The following is a 20,008-nucleotide window of genomic DNA, read 5'->3' as shown; positions in this document are numbered from 1 at the left end:
AATGCTGAAGGTGTGCAACCCTACTGTTTTAATTATCATGTTAGAGTGTATGGATGGTTTAATCTGTAATAGTTACCTTGAGTTCTTAAATTTTATATACCTGCTTAAGATGTCAGGTATGGGAGAGTGGTTCTTAACATGCTCCCTGGTAACAAAATATGCTCGAGTTAAATATCTGAAAACTGATCTCTAACAAGAAGGAGCTATTGCACATTTAACTCTCTGCACTAAATGCAGCAAATGTAGTAAATTATGTGACATAATCTGATCTACTCTAACAAAAGGTATCTTGGGAAATTGATAGTCAAAACAAAACAAGAAAATACATCAGCAAATTGGCACTGTGATAACTTATATGTGGGGATGTACGGATTTGGGCTATAGTATGCTTCCTTACCTGGTAGATGTCCATAACTTAATTTTCAACATGGCTGCCTTTGGCCGGAGTGGATTAATAGTATCACATATGGGAACAAGCTTATTTTTGTTTCTTTATAATCATGATAACTTGTTTAAGCAAAATAATGTAATTGATTGCATTTGTAATTTGGATTGAGATAGATTTTTAACACTGCAACACATTTTTTTTAATGAAAATGGTTTATATCAGGGTCAACAAGTGTTATATATCTGTAGACTTTATACTTCACTTCAACTAATAACACTTTTTAGTAGAACAAGCATCATGATAGTTCATGTTAGGATCTTTCATTCATTCTCTCAGGGACTAGTATGTTTGTAAACTTTAGTTTTGTAATTTGATATACAATAATTTATACACTGAAATAAAGTCAATGTATTAATAATAGAAAATCTTTAAGTATTTGGTTTTAGCTCTGTTAATATTTTTGACTTGTTGCTACTTAAGCAGACATTTAAATAACTGATGCCCTTTTTGCTAATTACAAGAGTCACCGATTCATGCAGTGAGTGTAGTGTGCACCATTACAGAAGATGGCTGTGCTTCGCAGTAATGCAACTCGTCAAATATGGGTGCCCTAAGTGGTTTGGGCCACCACATAAAACTTCTGAGGTGGTTGCCCAAGACACTTCATAAACTGTATGTCTCTTGTAAAATTTAGTTTATTACATGACCAAACCATGCAATTGAGTAACAAACTGAATGAGATGAATTATTGCTAAAAAGTCGGTGGTGAATCACTCTCTTGAAGGCTTCATGGCAATTGATTGGTAAACCCATACATCTATGACAAGACATATCCACCACAAAACACTTAAACCCATCTAATTATGTATATCTGCCTATGATACATTTTTTATGCACATTGGTTGTGCTGATATAAGTTGCGAGTCAGACCTATAACTAGTAGCACAGTATTAATAGGATTGCCATCATCATATTAAGTGACAAGCTATTTTTCTATACCAAATAGGCCAACTCAAACCTGATACATGTAAAATCATCACTCTTTGTTATTTGAAACGGATGTGTTATCAGATTGCTCTTCTAAGCTCTGATCTTGCATTGCTGCTGCACCTATTATACATCATAAATAGAATTATCCACCCATCCCTCTTCTTCATGTTGCACATGTGTAGAAGGATCTTGCTGGACATCTTCACTGCCTCCTGAAGTTGCATACAGAGTATTGTCTATCCAACCTTCATTGTTTTGGGTAACTATGGCTACAGGCTCAGCTGCCATGGTAACATGAGAAGATGTTGTTTGGGCAGTTGGTGTTTCATCATCAGTGGAAGATGAATAGATGGTATTGTCCATCCAGCCTTCTTGAGAAGTTGTCAGTGGTTGTCCAGATGATTGATTGCTACTACCTGGTGGTGTGTCAACATAAGTGTAGTATTCACTTTCACATGGATTATTTTGGAGTGGATTACACTGGTCTTGTTTTGGCAGAGTGTGGTTTGTTGAATCCGGATTGCTTTGAATCGATTCTACCTGAATTTTAGTTTTATTTACGCGTGCATATTCATCAAAATTGGAACTATTAGCATGTCCATGGTCTATATCTGCATAGGGGTATTCAATAGTATTTGGATTATCTTCTGGAATTGCCTGGTTTTGATCTGGGCATGCATAGGTATTATCACTCAAATGTGCATATCCATTAGTTGGATTATGCTGATCTTGGCTAAAATCTGCTTCTGCATATTCATTAGGTTGGTCTTGAATCCCTTGGTAGATGTTTCCAATAGGTGTCTCTGCTTGTGTGTCTAGTGGTGATAACTGGTTGTTCTGTGGATCAGGCAACTCCAATGCAGTAGCTTTAGACATTCTTTGATTTCTATATATCGATGACATGGAGAAAAATGAAAAGGACATTTATGTAGTGATCAACAGCCATGCGCTTATTAGTGTTTGTAAAGGTTTTACAAGGCTTATTTGAAAGCTAGCACATTTCCCAGGGAGTATTTGGAGTATTTGAGACATACATTTCATTGTCATCAGGTGTTTGGAAGTGGATGTTGTGAAATGTTTGAATTTCTAGATTTACTAGATGTTTTGCTAAAATTAACTATATAGTTCTATGTGATATTACCTGAAAACGAACCAAAGCAGGAACAAAATTAGAATGGTGAGCACTATGCCTCCTACCAATCCTCCAGCAATGGCAGCTGTATAGTATTTCAACAAATAAGAAAAAAACATACAGTAATTTGGTAAATCAGTTGTATAATATTAATAATAATATTTAAAGACACACATTTTTTATCACAAGGAATCTCAATGCGCATTGGGCATACAAGACATGAAAAGATGACTGTGATACATATTATGTACAATTCAATAATGAAATATTAATACATATCCACTATCAAAAGACAAGGAGAACAATAGTTGTTGTTGTTTAATTTTTTGAATATAGTTGAAATCTATGTCAGGTTATTATATAGAATTAGTATTATATAGAACTCATTGAATTTGGTCATATAGCTAAAACTTGATCAAGTGGCGAAAACAAGAATTAATGGAATAAATACGGTACTTGTGATAATAATGGTTGACCGAGTTCGAAATGATCATGAAGTATACTTCATAGTTGTGTTGCAACTTACTTGATACGCTTACTGCTTGAAATTTGCGCTGCAAGTTTCAAATTGGACCCCGGCTATCGGTCGACTGCAAGCAGTGCTGCATGGCACTAAATAGTATATTGGCCTTACCTGTGTTGTTTGTGCTGGTATCAATACTGATATCTGGTGCAAATTTGGTAGGTATTGATATCTTTGTTGTGTCCTGTGTCCCCTCCATTCTTGGGTGGTTGGTGCTAGAGAGAATTTCTGGAAATTATATAAAATATTAGTACCAAATGGATAACAATTTGGCCATTTGCAGGCTCATTTCTCGTTAAATTTTTTTTAAAGAAACGTAATATTTCAGGCAGTGTTCGAATTAAGGAAAAATAAATGGTTGTCCGTCTAAGTTTTTGGTTGTCCGTATGTACAAAGGTCCATTTTGGCTACAGATTTATGGTTGTCCGGCGGACAACCGAATCAGTATTTTTGGCTGTCCAGCCACTTTTTTAGTTGTCCTGGGCAACCGGACAACCAAAATTTCGAACGCTGATTTCAGGAGTGTTTATGGTAATGTTCAAGTTGTATTTAGTGATTTTTTTGTTTCAAATTCTGCACGTATTGACTCTTGAATCTATTCACAGGAGACAACTATTTTGCAAATGGTCAATGCAGAAGGTCATTGCTGTCAGGTGGGTCAACATACCTGTACATAAGAAGCCATTGCCAACAAATCCTGGTTTACATATGCATTTAAATCCATCGTCTAAATCACTGCAGATTGCATGAACATCGCAAGGACCATTTTCATCATCACACTCATTCAGTGCTATACATCCAACCACATCAAATCGCAGAGCGCAATACTCCGTACATTTTACTGGATTGATTCGTAGAAAGCGTGCAGTAATTGGAACTGGTAATGGGAGTTCTACCACTGAATCTATATCTATGTTTGCAGTAAGTTTCTGGGAAATATAATTGAACAAGCACACAACAGTTTAGCTGAGGTAGTAATGTACTGTAGAGTTAAACTTACTCTGCGTTTTTGTATTTAACTGAAGAAAACTAGATTAAAAAAATAGCAGCAACCCATGGAATATGAATTGGCAATTACATGTATAGCCAATTAGCTTTATCACATTTCGAATGTACAGTAGCCACGCATGATAGCATTGCTCCTCAGTCTAGTTTTATATACACATTTGTTGTCTGTTTGATGAAAATTAGGAAGATTTTCTTTAGACTATCTAACACATTATTATCACTTTTGTATACTACACTAAGCCAAAAAAGAAACTTATAATTTTTCACCAGGCCATATCTTAAAATCCTGTCCATCAAAATTAACCAAAATTACACGCAGGATTGCCTCAATACTCTACTCTAAACACATGTCAGTAGCCAATCAGTTGACCAACTGACACAACAGCAAAATGCACTGATATGGGACAACTTCCTGGACCACATTCACAGCCCTATTGGCACCCAGCAAAAGAAATCTGTGAGAATGGCATCTTGAATCACAGGTCACAGCAACCAATTTTAACAACATTAAGTTAAAAACATTAAAGAGAGTCAAAACTAGAAACCACAGTTGTGTTTGACCAAACACGAATATCTATGCCCGTGGCCCACACTCTCTCTAACACCCCACCAGACCATCACTCTCTTATACTCCACCAGACACTCACTCGCTCTAAAACACCACCAGACTGGACCACACTCTCTCTAATACCCCACCAGACCCGCACTCTCTCTTATACTCCACCAGACACTCACTCGCTCTAAAACACCATCAGGCTGACCCATACTCTCTCTAATGCCCCACCAGACCCCCACTCTCTCTAATACTCCACCAGACACTCACACGCTCTAAAACACCAACAGGCTGACCCATACTCTCTCTAATGCCCCACTAAGCCTTCACTCTCTCTTGTACTCCACTATACACTCACTCTCTCTAAAACACCACCAGGCTGATCCATACTCTCTCTAATACCCTACCAAGCCTTCACTCTCTCTTATACCTCATCAGACCATCAATCTCTCTAAAACACCACCAGACTGGACCACATTCTCTCTAATACCCCACCAGACCCTCTCTCTTATACTCCACCAGACGCTCACTCGCTCTAAAACACCACCAGGCTGACCCAAACTCTCTCTAATACCCCACCAGACCCTCACTCTCTCTTATACGCCACCAGACACTCACTCGCTCTAAAACACCACCAGGCTGACCCAAACTCTCTCTAATACCCCACCCAGCCATCACTCTCTCTTATACTCCACCAGACACTCACTCGCTCTAAAACACCAACAGGCTGACCCATACTCTCTCTAATACCCCACCAAGCCTTCACTCTCTCTTATACTCCACCAGACACTCACTCGCTCTAAAACACCACCAGGCTGACCCCAACTCTCTCTAATACCCCACCCAGCCATCACTCTCTCTTATACTCCACCAGACACTCACTAGCTCTAAAACACCCCCAGATTGGCGCACACTCTCTCTAATACCTCACCAGACCCTCACTCTCTCTTATAATCCACCAGACACTCACTCGCTCTAAAACACCACCAGGCTGGCCCAAACTCTCTCTAATACCCCACCAAGCCATCACTCTCTCTTATACTCCATCAGACCCTCACTCTCTCTGAAACACCACCAGACTGGAGAATACCCCTTTAATCCCAAAACATTGTGTCCCTTTAAGCAGTTAACCTCTTAACCCCATTGTACGTCTTGACGTATATTTGAAGCCTTCATCATTGCAAATACAGGTAGCTACCAAAATGCTACCTATTGCGATACACTGTGTTAACCGGTCGTACCTATTTTGCTTTTTAAAGCATATGAACTTTGACCTCTGGGGTTGCGGCTAGCATAGCATACTTCTAGGGTCATAGGCCATCATTGTACCAAGTATGAACCCTGAGGGCGCTATAGTAGTTGAGCTAGAGCTGTTTGAAATTTTACACATATTGCCCCCTGTAGCCCATGACCTTTGACCTTTGGGGTCGGGGTACCCTAGGATGTATCTAGGGGTCATGGGCCATCATTGTACCAAGTATGGGCCCAGGGGCTACTTTAGTACCTGAGCTAGAGGGGTGCAAAGGACTGATCTTGAGAAGGAGAAGGAGAAGAAGGAGAAGCCGAAGACTAAACACAACAAAAACAATATCTATGCCCCGTTACACGGGCATAGATAACAAACTTACCAGGATCATTATGTCACATGTCCAAACAAATAATGAAGTCCTTTAGTAACGAGAAGCATGGGGCAATCTTCCCCAGGATATCATCAGGAACTTGGTTGGAAGCATGAGAAGCAGGTGCACAGCATGCGTGCAAGCGCACGGTGGACATACCCGTTACTAATGGACTTCATTATTTTGTTTGGACATTTGACATGATGATCCTGGTGATTCAAGATGCCGTTCTCACAGATTTCGTTTGTTGGGTGCCAATAGGGCTGTGAATGTGGTCCAGGAAGCTGTTCCATATCAGTGCATTTTGCTATTGTGTCAGTTGGACAACTGCTTGAGTAATGACATGTGTTTAGGGTAGAGTATTGAGGCAATACTGTGTGTAATTTTGGTTAATTTTGATGGACAGGATTTTAAGATACGACCTTGTGAAAAATTATAAGTTTCTTTTTTGGCTTAGTGTAGTATTTATAGAAGACAACAAAATAGGCTACAGCCCATTCCCAAATAAACACTTGTCTGACTTCAGGGGTGAGAAAGTGTTTTATTTCAGCAATGAATTTTTTAAAAATTCAAGATAAATATAATGCCAGAAGGCATGCTACATGAGCTTTTCTGTGCTAATTTGTCATGTGTTTCCTTCTGTCCGAAACATGTCACTGTCCGGATGCATCCCTAAAGCACCTCTTAAAAAGTAAAACTTATTAATGTGGACAAACCCTATACACTTTCGAACTAAATGCCAATTGACCCATTGCCATATAATCTTGACATCAAATGCAGCTGGTAAACTCACCATTGGCTTATCGTCTTCCTCAATGTAAGTCAGTGTTTCTTCGCTATACCCTGTTTGGATTTCAACTTCGGTAACCCATGCATTGAAATAGGAATTGCCACTTCCCTGGATGAGGACCTTCGTCATTGTTACTGCAGTTGCAAATTCTACCTGAATCCAAGGATCCGGGACTGAATCTTCTGCTGTCCAATAACCGGAATTTCCCAGGCGACCTTTGTAGGCCTCATAGCCGCTGTATTCCGATGACGATTTGATTTGTTTGTCTTTGATTGCTCCTGATTCCAGACCAAGATTATCAGTTTTACTGCATCCTGGTATCACATGATATCATTTAAATCATAAAAATAGTACAAAGAAACAAAAATGACATTAGATCATTAAGGTACAATGTATCTATATAATAATACGCATCGTCTATCTGTCTATCTGTCTATCTGTCTCTCTGTCTGTCTATCTGTGTGTCTGTCCGCCTATTTTCTCGGAGATTAGGGGTCGCACGTTCCTCAAACTTGGTGGGTGGGTGCAGCTTGACCCCAGACAGATCAAGTTTGTATTGGTTAGTGGGTCAAGGTCACCCTAGGTCATCTAGGGGTCAAATTAGTAAGAACTGTTTTTCTCAGAGACTGGGGGTCGCACGTTCCTCAAACTTGACGGGTGGGTGCGTCTTGACCCGAGACAGAACAAGTTTGTATTGGTTAGTGGGTCAAGGTCACCAGAGGTCATCTATGGGTCAAATTAGTAAAAACTGTCATATGAGCATGCAACTTGGTGGGTAGGTGCATCTTGACCTAAGACGGAACAAGTTTGTATTGGTTTGTGGGTCAAGGTCACCCAGGGGTCATCTGAGGTCAAATTAGTAAAAACTGTTTTCTGCCTATTTTCTCGGAGACTAGGGGTCGCACGTTCCTCAAATTTGGTGGGTGGGTGCATCTGGACCTCAGACAGAACAAGTTTGTTTCGGTAAGTGGGCCAAGATCACCCGAGGTCATCCAGGGGTCATCTGAGGTCAAATTAGTAAAAACTGTCGTATGGTCATGAAACTTGGTGGGTACAGTCAACTTTTAGAGTCAAATTTTTGGACGGTCATTTTGGGGTCATCTAGGGTCACCCAGGGGTCATCTGAGGTCAAAATATTAAAAAATGTCGAATGGGCATGAAACTTGGTGGGTACAGTCAACTTTTAGAGTCAAATTTTTGGGCCCCGGTCATTTTGGGGTCATCCAAGGTCAAATTACTAAAACTGTTGTATGGGCATGAAATGTGGTGGGTACAGTCAACATTTAGAGCCAAATTTTGGAAGGTCATTTCGAGGTCACAAGGGGTCATCTGAGGTCAAATTAGTGAAAACTGTCCTATGGGCATAAAACTTGGTGGGTACAGTCACCATCAGCCAGGTAATCGCGACAGCCGAGAACCGCCAAATACGGGTAACCGCCTAGTTTATGACTAAATGACATGATATATACACATGTACATTATTTATCTTGAAATATAACCTGCAAAAATACCCAATCTGTTCGCAAATTTCATTTTTATTTGTGAATATTAGCACAATTAGTAAATAGTGGCATTTGTTCTAGACAAAAACAAGCTGAAAATATGAAGAGTTTGTTCTGTAAATTTTGTTCAGTTTGAACAATTCCTAAGAAAAAATGAAGTTTTTGACTCCCGTTTTAGTGACGTTTCACCACTACTTAAAGATGAAGCCACTAGTGTAGAGGTGAAACGTCACTAAAACGTGAGTCAAAAACGTTTTTTTCTTAGGAATTGTTCAAAATGAACAAAATTTACAGTTGAAATCTACATTCCTTATGAACTTGTTCAAAGGAATGAAGAGTTTGTTGCCAAAAGGCATTTAGAGTCCAATTGTGTCACATTTTTCTGGTATATTTTACATTTTTTTAAAAGTTTAAATGACATTTAACGATTGCCATGGATATGTTTTAAGCAAAGTTAAGTTATGGCCTAATTCTGTCATTGATTCATGTTAATATTTTATTCCTGGGATTTCATTAACCCTAACACTACCAGGTACTACAAAATACTACTTGGTATATGCACTATTGTGCGCGCATCCAGAGAAGATGAGAAACTTCCTGGTGCATCCCATGTGATGTGATAACGCAATCACCCTAAGTGATATATAGGCACGCTTTCACTGGCCAGGCCAGTGCAAGACCTGTGACAAAGTGTTGCAAACCTAGTGGTTGGCATGCTCAGGGTCTCTGTTCGAATCCCACCCAGACCTAAACAACTTCTTTCTTTATTTCCTCTTTTTTCCTTCCCTTCCCGTCGCCTAATTCATTATTTCAATTCTTATATCTTTACAATGGGCTATTCCATTTAAAATCCACACTACCCCTGTGGAAGATTTTGGAATATCTTACACAGAGCGAGTATGAATTTCAAATGGAATGAGCACATTATGCATCTTCATTTGAATTTCATACATCATACGTGAAAGATGCATCATAAATCTTTTACAGAAGGAGACTGTGTTTCAAATTGGTTGATGCGCTAATTTCATTTGAAATTCATACTCCCTCTGTAGAAGATGTTTCCAAGTTCTTCCACAGGGGTAGTGTGGATTTTAAATGGAATAGCCCGATGAGAATCATCCTTACCAGAGCAAATAAGTCCAGCATCACGTTGATGTCCACAGTCATGTCCTCCCCATCCTCGATGTTTGCAAGCAGACATCTCATCTTCATTCCCGTCGCATTCAAGTCCATCTAACCAAACAGGTCCAGAACCTGATGGAAGAAAATAAGTTTGACACCCAGCGTTTATCATGTTTATCCAAAATGTTATTCAAAATGTGATATCTGAACCTTAGAAGTAAACAACATTTGTAATTAGTAATATCAAACATTAGGAATAATTGTATAATTTAACTCCTCAAAAAAAGTTTGGAAACTTTACAAATATTTGAAACCTATTTCATATCAATACAAATATTGTTCTCTCCTGTCAAAAATGACACCAAATTTGTGACCACAAAAACAATTAGCTGTGGTCTAAGACCACGAACACAGCCGTGTTGTGACCCCTTAATGACCTTTGACCCCAAAATATATAAAAACGCCCATAGACAGTGGCTAATGTCAATGTATGGGTGCACGTGGCACCACTTTGCTATGTTATTTGTGGCAGAAGGGGCATTTTGAAGGTTTTCGTCTCAGACCGGAAGTAACCCCTCAATGACCTTTGACCCAAAATAAAAAAATACCACATATGAATTGGGTAACCACAATTCATGTGTGAACATATCGTTACTGTCCTGTTTTTTTAGCAAATAAAAAATTTTGAAGGTTTTTCGTTTTATACCGGAAGTGACCCCTTAATGACCTTTGACCCCAAATCTGTGAGGACCCCATAGACACTGGGTAATAACAATGCATGTGTGCAAGTGGTGTCACTGTCCTACGTAATTTGTGGGAGAAGAAGCATTTTAAAAGGTATTTTAGTTTTATACCGGAAGTGGCCCTTAATGACCTTTGACCCTAAATAAAAAAAAATACCACATATACACAGGGTAACTACAATTTATGTGTGAACATACCGTTACTGTCCTATGTTTTTCTTAGCAAATAAAATTTTTGAAGATTTTTCGTTTTATACCGGAAGTGACCCTTTAATGACCTTTGACCCCAAATCTGTGAGGACCCCATAGACACGGGATAATAACAATTCATGTGTGCAAGTGGTGTCACCGTCCTATGTAATTTGTGAGAGAAGAAGCATTTTGAGTTGAAATCACGTTTTTGACCCCTATGACCCCTGCGTGACCTTTGACCCCACGAGTTTCATATGACATGTAGGGGCATGGTCAATGATGGTTATGACCAAGTTAGGTCAAAATCGGTGTAAGCATGTAAGTGCTAGAGCAAATGAAGTGGTCGGCAGAAAGAAGAAAGAAGAATTAGCTGTGGTCTAACCCACGAACACAGCCGTGTTGTGACCCCTAATGACATTTGACCCCAAAATATATGAAAATGCCGATAGACATTGGCCAATGTCAATGCATGGGTGCACGTGGAACCATTTTGCTATGTTACTTGTGGCAGAAGGGACATTTTGAAGGTTTTTCGTTTTATACCGGAAGTGACCCCTTAATGACCTTTGACCCCAAATCTGTGAGGACCCCATAAACACTGGGTAATAACAATGCATGTGTGCAAGTGGTGTCACTGTCCTACGTAATTTGTGGGAGAAGAAGCATTTTAAAGGTATTTCGTTTTATACCGGAAGTGGCCCCTTAATGACCTTTGACCCTAAATAAAAAAATTCCATATATACACAGGGTAACTGCAATTTATGTGTGAACATACCGTTACTGTCCTATGTTTTTCTTAGCAAATAAAAAATTTCGAAGGTTTTTCGTTTTATACCGGAAGTGACCACTTAATGACCTTTGACCCCAAATCTGTGAGGACCCCATAGACACTGGATAATAACAATGCATGTGTGCAAGTGGTGTCACGGTCCTACGTAATCTGTGAGAGAAGAAGCATTTTGAGTTGAAATCACGTTTCTGACCCCTATGACCCCTGCGTGACCTTTGACCCCACGAGTTTGATATGACATGTAGGGGCATGGTCAATGATGGTTGTGACCAAGTTAGGTCAAAATCGGTGCAAGCATGTAAGTGCTAGAGCAAATGTAGTGGTCGGCAGAAAGAAAGAAAGAAGAAACTAGAGCAACTGTGCCCTTTGCAAGGGCACGAGGTAAGTTAGGCGTATGACTGTGATGACATCATCACGCAGCAATACTGTGCAACGTTAAATTTGACCCGACCTTTGTCTTCGGTTGACCTTTTCGGTTTCATATTCTGAGCAACGTTAAATTTGACCTCGGATGACCTTTTCGGTTTTACACTCCCCAAGTGTTAGGGATCATTTGCCGCAAGTTGCAGCCTGATCGGAGCAACTTTAAATTTGACCTGACCTTTGACCTCACATGACCTTTGCGGTTTCATACTCCCCAAGTGTCAGGGATCATTCTCCCCGAATTGCAGCCCAATCAGAGCAACTTTAAATTTGACCTGACCTTTGACCTCGAATGACCTTTGCGGTTTAATACTTCCCAGGGATCATTTCTCTCCCGACTTACAGCCCAATTGGAGCAACTTCAAATTTGCCCTGACCTTTGACCTCACATGACCGTTGTGGTTTTATACTCCCCAAGTGTCAGGGATCATTTCCCCCGACTTACAGCCCAATTGGAGCAACTTCAAATTTGCCCTGACCTTTGACCTCACATGACCTTTGTGGTTTTATACTCCCCAAGTGTCAGGGATCATTTTCCCCGACTTACAGCCTAATTGGAGCAGCTTCAAATTTGACCTGACCTTTGACCTCACTTGACCTTTGTGGTTTTATACTCCCCACGTGTCAGGGATCATTTCCCCCGACTTACAGCCCAATTGGAGCAACTTTAAATTTGACCTGACCTTTGACCTCACATGACCTTTGTGGTTTTATACTCCCAAAGTGCCAGGGATCATTTTCCCCGACTTACAGCCTAATTGGAGCAACTTTAAATTTGACCTGACCTTTGACCTCACATGACCTTTGTGGTTTTATACTCCCTAAGTGTCAGGGATCATTTTCCCCGAGTTACAGCCCAATCGGAGCAACTTGTAATTTGACCTGACCTTTGACCTCACATGACCTTTGCGGTTTCATACTCCCCAAGTGTCAGGGATCATTTTCCCCGAGTTACAGCCCAATCGGAGCAACTTGTAATTTGACCTGACCTTTGACCTCACATGACCTTTGTGGTTTTATACTCTCAAAGTGTCAGGGATCATTTTCCCCGACTTACAGCCTCATTGGAGCAACTTCAAATTTGACCTGACCTTTGACCTCACATGACCTTTGTGGTTTTATACTCCCTAAGTGTCAGGGATCATTTTCCCCAGTTACAGCCCAATCAGAGCAACTTGTAATTTGACCTGACCTTTGACCTCACATGACCTTTGCGGTTTCATACTCCCCAAGTGTCAGGGATCATTTTCCCCGAGTTACAGCCCAATCAGAGCAACTTGTAATTTGACCTGACCTTTGACCTCACATGACCTTTGTGGTTTTATACTCTCAAAGTGTCAGGGATCATTTTCCCCGACTTACAGCCTCATTGGAGCAACTTCAAATTTGACCTGACCTTTGACCTCACTTGACCTTTGTGGTTTTATACTCCCCACGTGTCAGGGATCATTTCCCCCGACTTACAGCCCAATTGGAGCAACTTTAAATCTGACCTGACCTTTGACCTCACATGACCTTTGTGGTTTTATACTCCCAAAGTGTCAGGGATCATTTTCCCCGACTTACAGCCTAATTGGAGCAACTTCAAATTTGACCTGACCTTTGACCTCACTTGACCTTTGTGGTTTTATACTCCCTAAGTGTCAGGGATCATTTTCCCCGAGTTACAGCCCAATCGGAGCAACTTGTAATTTGACCTGACCTTTGACCTCACATGACCTTTGTGGTTTAATGCGGTCATATTTCAACATTTTACTTACCCCTCACCCCCTTATTCACCATTATTGCGTCATCTGTAGAAACTATATAGTCGGATTATTGATTTTCATAAATGCATCATGGGAAGGCGTGATGCAGTTTTAGCCAAGATATCACCCCCCACACACACACACACACCCTATAGCCATCAGTGGAAATGATGTAGCTGTTTATATCTAGCATACAGGCATCACATCACAAGTTACACTCAAGATATGTAACAAAATTGGCATCTGAACATACCTCAGTTTGTTTCGTGTGAATCGCCCACTTGGGGTTTCATACACCCCAACTGGGCTGTTCCAGTTGAAATTCATACAACCTCTCCGGAAGACATTATCTTAATCTCCCACACAGGGCGTGTGAATTTCGAATGGGCCTACCTCAATGGGTGACTCCATTTGTAATATTCACTCCCTGTGTAGACGATTCCAGTCATGTCTTGCATGAAGGGTGTATGGATTGCAGTTGGAATAGCCACAATTTACACGTTTTGATGTATGGATTGCAGCTGCAATAGCCAGGCAGCGACTGGTATGATAGAGCCGGCAACTTGTGAAACCGCCCGGCCGTATGACTTTTTCCACACGGTTGACGATGGAAATATACTGAATTTAGAGAATGCACGGCACTCACCACCTGGCAATAGACGAATCCAGACAAAGTTTTACACGTTTTGAAGCACAGACAGCAGAACCATTGCTTGTTTATCAAAACACTAGACTAGATGTCTCCATGTTTTGCCCCTAATTATAATGGGGGTGCGGCACATATGAGGCAAAAATGACCATTTTGACCCCTGTGACCCCTGGATGACCTCCGATATTAAAACATTTTAAGACTTTTGTAGCCACTTACCCAATACGGCTTGGCTGTGCGTTTGGTCCACATCCGATCACGGATGTAGCACTAGTAGTCAATTGTGAGAAAGAAAGAAAGAAAGAAAGAAACAACTAGAGCTACTGTGGCTCACGAGCCACGAATGTCAGGCGGTGACTTCCGATTGACCTCATTTGACCTTTGACCTCGGGTATACTTGAGTTGACTACTCATGCTCTCTCAAATCAAGGGTAATTTGCATCCCGTTTAAGCCCAATCGGGCCTATTTTAACATTTGATATCATTTGAACTTTCCTGACCTGTAATCTCGGATGACCTTTACAGTTTCATACTCAGGGATCATTTTCCGCAAGCTGTTACAGTCTGATCAGAGCAATATTTCACTTGACCTGACCTTTGACCTCGGATGACCATTGCAGTTACATAATCCTCAAGTGTCAGGGATCATTCCCCCCCCCCCGAGTTACAGCCCAATGGGAGCAACTTTAAATTTGACCTGACCTTTGACCTTGTATGACCTATGCACGTTTATACTCCTGAAGTGTCAGGGATTGTTTTCCTGAGTTAGAGACCAATCGGAGCAACTTTAAATTTGACCTGACCTTTGACCTCAGATGACTTTTGCAGTTTTATACTCCCCAAGTGTCAGGGATCATTGTCCCCAAGTTACAGCCTGATCGGAGCACCTTCAAATTTGACCTGACCTTTGACCTCACATGACCTTTGTGATTTCATACTCCCCAAGAGTCAAGGATCATTTCCCCCGAGTTATACAGCCCAATCAGAGCAACTTCTAATTTGACCTGACCTTTGACCTCACATGACCTTTGTGGTTTCATACTCCCCAAGTGTCAGGGATCATTTTCCCCAAGTTACAGCCCGATCGGAGCAACTTTAAATTTGACCTGACCTTTGACCTCACATGACCTTTGCATGATTTCCAAACCTAACAACTTTTATTATCAAAATAGCAGCACAATATTTACTTTATTTACTTTTAATTTTCCTGGAAACTTAAAACCACACCAGTAGACATGCCCAAGCATGCAACAAATCTATATGCTTATCTCTTGTTATCAAATAGCTGTCTCCCTGCACAAGGTATATCTGCCAAATTTCTGCCTCTAATGATAGCTGCTTCATTACATTTCACGCAAATATTTTCACAAAATGACCCCTATTAAGCCTTACATGAACTTTGACCTCAATCTGTGGTACAACTTAATTGAAGCTTGGGCCAGCGGTTCTTGTTGACCATGTTTGGTGGTCATAGCATGTCATTCAAAGGAGCAGTAGCATTTTTAAGATTTTCACAAAATGACCCCTAATAACCCTTAAGTGACCTTTGACCCCTATCCGTGTAGAAGTTATATTAAGCTTGGGTCAGTGCTTCTTGTGTCCAAGATTGGTCAAAATTGGTGCAAGCGTCTGGCACTAGTAGCAATTTTTGGTTCTACTAAAGAAGAAAGAAAGAAAAAGATTTGAGAGCTTCACAGTATATCAGGCGGATAAATCCGCCTGACATAAACAGCAAGAAAAAAAATAAGTTAGGCTGCACGCCTAACTTAAGAACCTGTAAGAAAAAAGAAATGAAATGTGCCATATATGCCATTGTCTGCGCCATTTACATCAGTAGATATAAGTAAGGAATATCACAGTTTCAGTAAAACAATCACCATTTACCTAAAATCATTAACAAGTAGAGAACCCATGTGCGTTCACAACAGCATGCTTCTTATCAACCTGGATATATGCTCCTGAGGGATGGTAATCCACTCTTCAAGCAAGATCTGTTTTAAGCCAGCCAAGTTGGATTGATTTGTCACTCTAGTGCGCTCAGCCAAACCAAGTTTGTCCCAGAGATGTTCTGTAGGATTCAAGTCCGGGCTATTGGCTGGTCACTCAATTCGTTGAATTCCTTCTTCTTGCAGAAAGTCATTTACAACTCTTGCCCTGTGTTGTAAGTCCTGTAGAACAGCGTTCGGTCCAAGGTTTTGCAGAAATGGGACTGCGACTGGCTGAAGAATGTCAGCTCCATAGTTGATTGCATTGAGATTTCCGTTGACTACTACCAATCTGGTCTTTCATGTCATCGAAATTCCCGCCATATCATCACGCTTCCACCACCTTAGGCTGTTACTTTGTCATTGCAGCAATCTGCAATACGTTCGCCACGTCTTCTCCACATTCTCACTCAGCCATCCAGCTTCCTCAACCCACCTTGGCTGGTTCAAGACAGATCTTGCTTGAAGAGTGGAATGCCACCCTCGGGAGCATGTGGCCAGGTTGATAAGAAGCATGAAAAGAAGATGCCCATTACGGATTTTAGGTAAGTGATTGCTTAATGAAACAGTGTGATTTTCCTTACTCATATTTACTGATGCAAATGTCGCAGACAATGGCAGATTTGCACATTTTGTTTGAGACCTTGTCTTTCAAAGACAGTTACTCAACCATGGAATAAGTTATGGTCACAATTTGGTGTAATTTTTGACAGGAAAGAACAATGATTGATATGAAACAATATGGAAATAGATTTCAAATATTTCTGATATATAGGCTACTAGCCGTTTTGGAAAGTTTCCAAACTTTTTTGAGCAGTTTATGTTACCCTACCCTTACTTACCCCAACTATAATCTAATCTAAACTTTATGATAAACTTAAAAATTGAAAGCAAGATAGCACAGGTTATCTGGAACGATGTCAATTTGAAGAGAACGATGCACCTGTTAATAAAATCCACTTTGTAGGTTACCCTGTTTTCGATGCGAGGGAAGGCATGATGTTTTGACTCCTTTGCAAACCCAAATTAAAAGATTCTGTACCTGTTCCAAAGTAAGCACCATGCAGTGCTTCGACTGCTTCATATGGTAATCCCAATTGGCGGCATGCAACCTTGGCGTCACCTGTGCTCCAGTATGTATCGCACACGGTTCCCCATTGGTCGTTGTAGTATACTTCAAGACGACCCTGGTTGTAGTTGTCACCATTCACAAGTCGAAGACCTGCATTAATTGCATTATTTGCTGTTGGAAAAAAATGAACTGAGTTCAGGATAACCATAATAGCTTAAGGTTATGGTTTATTACAGTGATGATGTCGTAACATGATATGCTATAGAGCTGTAGATCGCTGCATTATAATGATCATATGCATAGGAAAGAAGCTCGGAAACTTACGAAAACAAAGTGCAGTGGCCTGTAAGTTATCCTGACAGTTGTGTGTGTCCACTTCGTAGAAGCAAGCTTGTAGTTTATTTCTGGCTGTAATGATAGAAAGAATAAGGAACATGAATTTTACCGCCGAAGTAACTGAAACAGGACCACTTTAATCATGCATACCATATTACATGGAAGCCTACACTCAGTAAACCTCTGATGGAAACATCAACAACAATTATTTAGAAGTCTTGACTAACTAACAATTTGAAAAACGTTGGAACGCAATGGTTCATCTAAGTAGTAAATGCAAGGTTTTTAACTATAAATAAATAATCAAACTATGGCAATAGAATGCATGATTGCATCTTTGATTCATAAAGAGGCCTTAATAACGTAAATTGAAAAAATAAATTAAGATGTCGAAGCTGGAGACATTATCGTCTTATATAACAGTATGTAAGAGCTCCTGTTACCTTAGGACAGAATAATGATAAAAAGACCCATTGTCTTTATGGCATTTAGTTTTGTTTGTTGTTTTAAAATGATCTTCTTGTAGGAACTTGACAACAACCTGAATAGGAGAACGAGGGAGTTGGTTAATAGTATTCCCATTATAAATGTAACTGCTTACACTATGATGAAATTTTGTCAATGAAAAAAGCACTGAAAAGCAAACCTCAACACTGAAATGACCAGAACAAAAGAAAGTCAACTCTGAAATTGTATTTCAGTGTATTTTCAGTATTTAGAAACTTGCTATAATGAGCAATGATTCAAAGGATAAATTTACATAACAATAGCACTGGCCAGCTCATTTCAGTGTGATTAAATCAGTTTCAGTGGGATTAAGGAATCCTTGTTATTACCACTTCCATGGTTGTGACCGATTTCAGTGTGATTTACCAAGAGGTTAATTCTTTTCAGTAGATTTACAGTGTGATTTGCCCCAGGTTCAAGTTTTCAGTGAAAATGAACATTATTCTCATTTGAATAGCTGCATAACAAAGGGTTTGTTTTCAGTGTGATTTTTCACACTGAACTTTTTTTCAGCATGTTTTCAGTGTTGAGGTAAATATCAGTGTGATTTTCATTGTCAAAATTTCATAGTGAAAACGTTACTTACAGTAATCACATCCGACATCGTTCACCGTATATGGAACCACTGACGACAGGCCAAGACCTTCCGCAAATTCCATATAGATCACACCACCTGCTTCGTAGCCTAGTTGATTACAAACCACCCTGGCAGCTTCATTATTCCATTCTACATATTGACTACGTTGACAAACCGGTATCCATGTTTCACCGTAATAGGCTTCTATCCTGCCTATGTTTGGCGCAGGACCAACCAGGCGAACACTGGATACCTCTAAAAGACAAACAAGTACACTTGAAATGAGGACACGTGGTTTTCTATACTATGAACTAGTTTATGATTTTGTGCATGTTTTTGTCAAACGCATTATTCAGTTGTAAATTAACATCAAGGGATCTTACCTGAGCATATAATGCTGACATCCTGACTGTGGTCGCAACCAATAAAACTATAGATACATTCTGCAATTTGTGCCTCAATTCCCGTTTGACATTTCACATCTTTGAAAAAACTTGGACCTGAACCTTCTCCAAAGTATGCACCTCCTATGAATACAGCATGTTGATAAGGTAGCCCTAACTGAGCACAGACAACCTTGGATTCGATGTAACCCCATTCGTCTGCACATACAGTCCCCCATTTCTGGTTGTAGAAGATTTCAAGACGGCCTTGAAACTCGTCGTCTCCATTAACCAAACGAATGTCCCAATCTGCCGAGAAAGGAAGGAATTAAGGAAACACGAAATTCGTTTGAGAGATTCTGTAAAAAACTTTGACTATATAAGATTACAGACGCCTGAAAGACGTGTAGAAATTGCCCTTAGTCATGTTAGTTGTGCTAGCTTGGCGTAGAAGCTCGTAGACATGGTAGACCTGGAATGGGATGTGGTATTGTTGAGCCAAACTCTCCCCTATAATTGTTGTCGAGTTCTCGCGCAAAACAAACAACCGCCTCCACACCCACCCACACATCCACCCAAACCCGGGCTCGGAAAGAGTTAGAATGTTCTCAAAACTCTGCGAAAACACTGTTTTATGAGGACCTTACTATATTATATTAGATTGCAACAAGTAATTTGATTTCAAATACATCTAGTGTTAGAAACTGGGTAAATGACACAACGGTTCAAACGCCGGTATAGAACTAAAAAAGTGCCGGTTAATATTTTCATATTCATGAATAGGCCTACCTTACTCTTACTGACATTTACCTTGTGGCTCCTGTGACAAAGATGCCATGAATAATGTTGCCAAAAGTAACACCAAAATCATTCTGAAACTAATCAAGACTAGACATACAAACGCAACTAATAGACCTACAAGGTAATACTATGTGGTGATCTTACTTTAGCTCCAACGCTACCACAATAAAGCATA

The 20,008-nt window shown here is 40.2% G+C and overlaps 1 protein-coding gene across 1 annotated transcript; it reads right to left on the bottom strand.

The window, feature by feature from the left end:
- Positions 1–1,141: 1,141 nt before the first annotated feature.
- LOC140152922 (uncharacterized) lies at positions 1,142–20,008 on the bottom strand. The gene is made up of 11 exons (XM_072175465.1): positions 19,843–20,008; positions 19,033–19,341; positions 18,659–18,904; positions 17,554–17,637; positions 17,200–17,400; positions 9,631–9,759; positions 7,007–7,317; positions 3,701–3,962; positions 3,145–3,261; positions 2,520–2,595; positions 1,142–2,264 (listed from the first exon to the last, which is right to left on the bottom strand). The coding sequence occupies exons 1-11, from the start codon at positions 19,901–19,903 to the stop codon at positions 1,502–1,504; spliced, it is 2,559 nt and encodes an 852-aa protein (XP_072031566.1). The 5' UTR covers positions 19,904–20,008; the 3' UTR covers positions 1,142–1,501.

Source organism: Amphiura filiformis, chromosome 1, assembly GCF_039555335.1.
Source record: "Amphiura filiformis chromosome 1, Afil_fr2py, whole genome shotgun sequence".
In the NCBI taxonomy this organism is placed as follows: Eukaryota; Metazoa; Echinodermata; class Ophiuroidea; order Amphilepidida; family Amphiuridae; genus Amphiura; species Amphiura filiformis.
Note: the sequence above shows the minus strand (reverse complement) of the source record. Positions and strands in the feature narration are given on the sequence as shown.